Source organism: Calonectris borealis, chromosome Z (assembly GCF_964195595.1).
Source record: "Calonectris borealis chromosome Z, bCalBor7.hap1.2, whole genome shotgun sequence".
NCBI lineage: Eukaryota > Metazoa > Chordata > Aves > Procellariiformes > Procellariidae > Calonectris > Calonectris borealis.
The window spans coordinates 8,018,481-8,026,387 of record NC_134352.1 but is presented as its reverse complement, the minus strand read 5'-3'; the positions used below and the strand labels follow the sequence as shown (position 1 = coordinate 8,026,387).

Genomic DNA, 7,907 nt, shown 5'->3' with positions numbered 1-7,907 from the left:
GGATTAAATCCCATTAACTGTTCTAATTTTCCTTTATAGAGACAGCCTGAGAAACACTTACGAGCGAGTACCTTTGGTAGTGACTCAGCATCTCCTAAGTGGTGAATAAAAGGATGTGTCTATTTCCATATTCCCTGAACGGGGGAAAAAAATAACTTTTATTTATGCATCATAACAACATCAAGAGAACAAATCTGAATTGTTATTCCTTTGAAGGTCACTTGTAACATTGATGCAACGGTAAACATTAATGTTAACCTTTCACATTACTTCTGCATCAAAATTAAGCACAAAGTACTGTCAACACTACAGAAGAACTTCACTTCTCAAGACATTTGCCATTTTCCTCCATTGTTTGAGCATTTTGTAAAAAATTACTGTTTCAGCTGAGGAAGCAGTAATTCCATATATGTATATGTCATTTTCCAATTAATTTTAAAATCAATACAGCAGAAATCGGGCTTTATACCTTCAGCAAAGATACCAATTAGAACATCTGATCTGTTAGTTGATTTTTTCTACAAAACAATTTGTATTTTTTTAAATGTATATTTTTAGCTTCAAATATTTAACTTCATTATGAGATGAACAGGCTACAAATTGCCTTTCCCATTTATAATATCATAAAAGCGTTTGAAAAGTATATTGTGTCTGTATGCGGTGTTTGTAGGGACCAATTTGTACCCCATTAATAACTGAATATTGACATACATTGTTGCACATAATTTCTCTGCCATAAAAAGATTTCCGTGTAATCCTTCTTTCTGGTATATGCAGCTGCTGATCCAGCAACATCTCCTGAAGTAAAAGGCAGAACCTGAATGGAACTGAATACTCCATCGCTTCACCATGTCTCCACCGGTATTTAATAGCTCTTAAAATGTACATAACTTCACTTTTGGAACTTTCTCATTTTTGGATGTTTAATATCCAAACTCAGGTGTTGTTTGTTTTTTTTTTTAACATAGTGAACACTTCTTGTTTGTGTATGTGCAGATACTGGAGTTTGCCAGCCAATCCATAAATGATTAAGAGTCTTTCAGTGGATGAATAGTCCATCTCTAATTAAAAATAAAAAAAAAAAATTGTGACCGGTACTGATTTTTTGTGACTGGTACTGATTGCTCTTGAGGGGTGAGAAACTAAACAAGCGTGACAATCATCTCCGAGCAAGTCAAATGCGATAGCGTAGTGCACGGTGAGCCTGCCCAGCTGTCACCAGAATGCTACGCATCCCACGTTGCAGAGCTGTGACTGGAAGGGGGCAAAGGACACCACGGCTTTCAAGACCTGTATTTTGTGGGGAAGAATTAATTTTGACAATGGTGATTTTGCTTCTTTGCTTATTCTAGCTACCTTTGAGAGCTTCTGTAAGATCATCTGCCTTCTAGTGGTCATCACACGAGATTGGAGAGATTTTGTCGCAAAATTGATTTCAAGATTTAAAGTTGTAGTTTCAGATCAGTGCTTGATACACAACTCTGTTGTATAGAGATGTAAACCATACTCCTTTACTTTCCAGATGTCAAATGTTCCCTTCTTCAAAATAGACATAATATGAACTTTTGGACATTTTTATATTTTTACATAAAAAGGTATTTACAGAGACTGTATGTTTATCATCTACTTGAAATTGTCTTATACTAAGGGCAAAGCTAACACTCAGTTATTTGTTATGCAATGTCAGACTGGGTGAATTTTGACTCAGCTGCAGGTAGTACCCGCTGTGTTTTTTCAGAAAAGAAGTATCTCAGTATACAGAAATCCACATTATACAGACACAATTTCAATACAGTTAATCTCTGTAAATTATGACAAAACACAACACACTCAATATTTCTCAGCCTTTAGAAGATGAAATAAAATAGAAAATGCTAAATGCAATACCAGAAATCAAGCATCTATGGAATATGCACAAAAACAAAGTAGATGTTTGGAATTGCTGAACACTAAATGGGAAAGAAAAATAGATTTTAGATAGAGATACTTAAAAATATGCAATAGCTTGGACACAAGAGTGTTTCTCATCTATAAGAAATTCAGTCCTCTGCTTCAAATTAGGGAAAATGAGGACTTCCATCTCCTAGGTGAGTATCGTAGCTGTTGGATGTTTTTTCAGGTCAGTCTGAGCAGGAGGACAGAGCTCTCCCTTGCTCCCAGGTGTGTGTGTGAAGTGTCCTCGCTGATCAAGACAACATCTGGATGTGTCCCACCACCTGTATCCTGTCTTGAAAAGAAACCCAGGCCTGTGACTGGGGAGAAGGAGCTCCTGCATGATCTGGAGATCTGTTTTTTTGAGAGTCTGGAACTACAGAAAGTAATGGACCCTAGTTTAGATACAGCCTCTGCCTCCCCCACCCTTCCTCTTTTTAAATGAGCAGATTCCAGCAATCCAATAGCTTGAGAAGCCCAAGTTGACTGACATGCCTAATTGACAGTGTGAACAGGTTTGGTCATTTTACATGCGATTATTCAGGACTCCTTGCTTGCTGTGCTGGCTTCTTGACTCTCCCAGGCATCACGTGCTGAACTTGAGCTCTCCAGTGCTTTGCGTACCAGACTGACTTCCAGTGGGCCATAAGGCGTTTAAAGCAGGCTCCCAGTCTTTAGCTGGGATTTCCTGGCCGTAGCTATGCACGCGACACAGCTCTGCAACATGAATTTTATTTACTCTATGTGTTGTCCGTTTACGTGCAGTAAAGCCATTGAAGCTGCCTATGTACACTTGCCACTGCCCACCCTTTGTGCACACTGGTTGTGCCTGGGATTTCTGGGTATTGCACAACTTGGACGGAGTCAGACTGATGTCCAGCATCACAATCAAATGTTTTGAGTTCCCAAATTCTACGTGTACCACCTTTCTGGGTGGAGAAAGAGTACACATTTGGGGAAACCCTGGAGGGATAGTATTTCCAACCTAAAATGAGACCTGCAGTGCCTAAGACCCTTTGCAGGTTCAGCCTCTCACAGGCAAGATTTCAGTGCTGAAGTTGAAAACATGATGAAAACAGTATAATAAATTTTCCTCAGTTTGCAGAAAGCAGCATCATTAGTTAAGCATATCTTTTCATGTTGTCTCTAAGCTTTTTAACTCATTACAAAGCAGAGCACCTTGCATCACAGACCTGCTATCTCTTGTGACATATATCATTACAAGCAGACAGTGCAGAGAATATGTACATATTGTAAAGATTTTGTAACCCTTTAATCTCATTAAAAATTTACTAATTGCTTAATCTGCTCAGTCTGTAATGACTGCCGCCTTTGTAGCATTTTTGTGGTTTTGGCCTCTTTAGGGAAAGCAGGTGCTGCTGGTAGTAAGTGTTTTTGTCCACAAGAAATCATCCCAGAAACCCTGTTTATGAAAGTAATATCTGGAATTGGGGGCTGAGGATTCATATTCAGTGGTGGAAGAAAGCCTGGTCTTGTCTGAGCAATATGATCCAACAACAAAGCTCCTGAACCCCGTCTTTCTAGAAAAGCTTGATTTCTCCTGCTCAGGGGAACAGGAGGCATGTTCTCCAGTACTTCTCTAGAACTTGATAACAAAGAGTGAGATGGAGAAAGAATCTTTTTCTTTCCTATCACTGACTTACTGTCTTCTGCAGCAGCAGGAATTAGACTAGTAGTTAACTGAGAATCAGAGCTGTAGTGATTTGCTCCTAAATTTCTTTTCTGGATAATACTGCTGAGGTTTGAAATAAAGCTGATTTGTCCTGAACTGGCATCCTTAGGAACCCCACTGGTGTTACGTTTCTCTTCCACATACAGACTCTGAGAGTTTATGTCATCATACGATAATTTCCTTGATCCAGTTTGATCAAAGGTTTTCAATAAATGAGCAGTGTCTTTTATGTCAATACTTTGGTGCCTGGTGATAAATCTCTTTGATAAGGCAAGGCCATTGATTTTAAAAGAGAGCTCTTCTTCTGGAGTAATATCCTGAAGTTCTTCTTGTAAAGAGGCAATTTTATTCTGGCGAAACAGTGACGGAGAGCTCTTTATCCAAGGCTCAGACTGTAGCCACTGCACTTGTGCCAGCTTGGACCCTACTTTTGTTGAGCTGGATTTTCTCGTCGGTGAAACTGTTCGAGATGAGTTGTCCATGCTTCTTGGATGATCCAGTTCTTTAAAGCTGAAGAGTGCTTTTTTAGTTTCATCTGAAAGTGGGGATGGAGATGTTTTCAGTTCGATTTCCGATGGGGAAGTGCAAGCAGTTGGGGAATGGCATTCCTCGAGGTCTGCAGGAGGCACATTTAAGTACTGCTTCGTTTTCTGCCTCCCCAGCGGGGACTTGTCCGTTGTGATGATGATGACTTCTTTCCCTCGCGCCCTGCAGGCATTAAGAAGAACTTTCAGGGTCTCTTTGTCTTCAGAGTTTATTGCATACACAAGTGCAGAGCAGTTAGAGTGATCTTGCAGGCTTGGGTCAGCTCCGCTTTTCAGGAGCAGAGATACCACTTCAGGGCCTGCTTTTTCCAGACAAGCGTGCATCAAGGCTGTCTTTCCAGATTTGTCCTGTATATTTGGATCGGCCTTGTTTTCCAGGAGGTATTTAACCATTTTCACCTTGCTGACACTCTGGGAGTCCACATGTTTTGTCCTACAAGCAATCATTAAAGGGGTTTCACCTCTGTCGTTGCTCTCGTTGATGTAGGCGCCACCCTCTAGTAACAGTCTGGTGAGGCGAAGGCGGCTTTGATAGACGGCTCTTATCAGGGAATTCCCCTCCGCTGGCAGCTCCACCATCTCCGTCATTGCACTTGCCTCACTTACGCCTTGCTAGTGGCTGCAAAGAACACCTGGTTTTCAGAGAAAGTAAAGAGACCCCCCCAAAAAAAAGGAAAAAAAAGAAAAAAGAGGATTTAACTGTATGAATTGCTCCTGTAAATACCCCAGTACTTTGTGAAAAAAGTCTGAAGATAAGCAAAAAAAAAGGTATTCCCACCTCCTAGATGTCAAGAAATGCATTAAATATTTAAAATAATATTTGGATATAGTGATAACATTTATAGAAGCTTAATGCATGACTGTTACCTTTTTTTTTTTGACTGCCCTCCCTTTTGTAACACTCTGTCAAATAAGTTGCAAAAAAAGTTTAATTCTCCACACTCTAATGGCTTTACACCGACTACACCCAAGCGGCTGTGCTACAGTTGTACCACTCCTGGTTTGCATCAGTGCAAAAAACAAGAAATGAATGAATCCAGCAGCATTTTTGCATTGGTGTGAGATACTGTGTCACATTTGTTTATTCTTTCTCATAAAACAGTTAATGAGAAAGTTAATGGGTCATAATAAATAAGAAAAGCAAGCATAGTAAAATATTTTTTATCTAAGAAGAAACTGTTACATGGCTGGAAAATAAATGTTAATGTCTTTTATAAAAGTAATTAAATTTGTGCAAGTACACTACCTTCCTTATGCTGCTTTGAAAACATACTAGTCTGAGGGAAACAGCATAAATCAAGTGATACACAGCCTGCCCCACTCATCGTGGGGATCAGTGGGCTGAGAGGAGTCCAGTACCTGGGCAGACAGGTTCTGCTCTAAAACAAAAGAAACATTTGATAACATCAAAGAAAATCTAGAGGTTTCCAGACACAAAAATTAAGAGCTTAATGTGGTATAAATAGTGAAAGGTCTTGTATGAATGTACACCTACATCCATGCAAACAATACAAATAAATTACTTTTATTTATGTATGTCTTCGTGTGCTTGCTTACCCATGTGTAGGGAAAACCTTTAGAGAAAAAAAAATGTCAATATTTAACAGTTGGCAGAGCAATATAATTCCAAGACAAGATTAAACATGGATATGAAAATTACATTTATTTACTGTATATTTCAAGCAAAATAAAAATGTTTCATTAGGTTAACTGCAAAGAAAATTAACAGAAGTTTATTTTTATTTACCATTGCAAGCACTAGTAACATTCTGGTGAATAACTGAAGAGCAGTAATTTCAGTGTTTTCCTTCGATATTGGAGTTTTACTTTGAATTCCAAAACCAAAGAATGATATCAATGTAGTTTGTTTCGAAAGTCCAACAAACAAACAAGCAGAGTCAATTGAAACACACATGACATTTTTTATCACAGATTTCCAACCCCCCCGGTTTATTTCACTCCATAGCATCATGCTCTGCAGCTATGGGTGCTTTTGCTAAGCAGGGACATTCAGTGGCTCATCAGCCACAATGGGAACTGTTAGTTACGGGGCTTCAAACATGCAATGTGTTAATTAAGTATTTAATTATTATTCAATATTGTTGTTGTTTGGTGACATGGTGTAATAACGGTCATGTGTAGCATGTGTTTGGGTAATACCTCACAATATTTAGTATGTCAGGAAAAAAAAAAAGAGACAAATGCACGAGATGAACCAGTTCACCTTTGGTAGCATTTATTTCTGGACTTACAGTCCTCACAAAGACCGTTCATGGTATGACTGCAGTCCTGTTCTGAGAAATTAAGGAGGATGAAAGAGGGCCAGAACTTCTCTGTCCATCCTCATGAGAGTAAACATCCCACTTCTGGTAACTGCTGCGAGTGGGAGCACTGCTGTGGTATTATCATCTTCTTTGGACCGGTTGGTTGGTTTTTGTTCCCCTCTGTCTTAATAAAACATTTTTTAAAAGTAATTGCATTGAAATGACTTTAAGGATTCATTCCATTATACTGAAAGTACATGATTCAGTAGTGTCTATCTCAGCTTTCATTGATGTGCAAATCATTATTATGAAATGCATATTTTTGACAAGTATTTTTTATTCAAGATTATTATCAAGTCTTTTATAAAAGTATCCAATTAATTTGTGCATTTAGGTTTCCAGAAACAAACTAAAGAGAAATATCTTTTAGATAGCATACATGTTGGAATTCTCATTTTGTTCTCCCTTGTTTTTGTCCTACCTGGAAGTTATCAGTGATTTTACATTTCTTCCATATTTATCTAAAGCTCTTCTGATACTTAACTGCTTGTTTTACTTAAGTGATGGCATATAGACTTCTTACACAAGTGTTTTCTTCTGTAGAAATACCTTTTATGGCCAAAAGAACATTAAATATTAAACAGGCACAGAAAGAGAAGATGACTACTCGAAGTCATACAGCAGGTCAATGCTAAAAACGAGACTGTTTTTCTGACATCTGATCTAATGCCTCCGCTTGCTTAAATGTCTCTGTAGACTTTACCAGGACTATTGATGTGAGTGAGGGTAGAGGAAGGCTAGTCTAAGCCAACGGTTAATGTTCGGAGTAGACTGTGTAGCCAGGATGGCCTGGAGAAAGCCCAAGATGTTTTTGTGCAGGCAGGTCAGCAGTTCCAGCATGCCCAAGATCTCACCAGGGCTTGTAGGTACAAATAAATTTCATGTCAGAAACCCAGCTAATCATTATATCTGCAGGCTGGGACTGTCGGTCAGGTTTGCAAAGCAGGCTGGCTAATCTCTGAAAGAAGGAGCACAAGAAACAGTGCTGCTAAGGTCCCACCACGTTATTTATCGGTTGGTCTACATTTTGCACTGCAAAGGAAAAGGGGGTGGGGCAGGAGCAAAGGCAAACAGAGAAAGAAATATAAAGCAGGTAATAAAAATCCACAAATACTTCAGAATCAGATACTGTATGATTAAAAGGAAGTGTTACAGATTTGCAACTGGAACATTGTAATGTAGAATACATTCTTAAATACTGGATGAAGATAACCATGATTTCATCTGGAGAATGTGTTAATTACAGGAGAATGCGCTTGGGGTTGCGTCATCCTAAAATTGCCACTGTGGGAACAAAGTGCAGCTGGACTTTTGTAAGACCCACACTGACACTGGCTCAGTGGAAATACACGTGCCACACCTCGACTGGGCACAACCTGCTCCAAAAAAACCACAGCTAGCTATTTTGATGTG

General features: G+C 39.0%; 1 protein-coding gene across 1 annotated transcript; it reads right to left on the bottom strand.

Moving 5' to 3' along the window:
- Positions 1-5,653, bottom strand: ANKRD34B (ankyrin repeat domain 34B). Its single transcript, XM_075137020.1, has 2 exons — positions 5,417-5,653; positions 1-4,802 (listed from the first exon to the last, which is right to left on the bottom strand). Exon 2 carries the CDS (start codon positions 4,756-4,758, stop codon positions 3,214-3,216), a length of 1,545 nt encoding a protein of 514 aa, XP_074993121.1. The 5' UTR covers positions 4,759-4,802; positions 5,417-5,653; the 3' UTR covers positions 1-3,213.
- Between the last annotated feature and the right edge of the window lie 2,254 nt (positions 5,654-7,907).

What these genes read in the sequence shown, in the direction of transcription:
- ANKRD34B (XM_075137020.1), bottom strand. Translation starts at nt 4,758, where the DNA reads ATGACGGAGATGGTGGAGCTGCCAGCGGAGGGGAATTCCCTGATAAGA.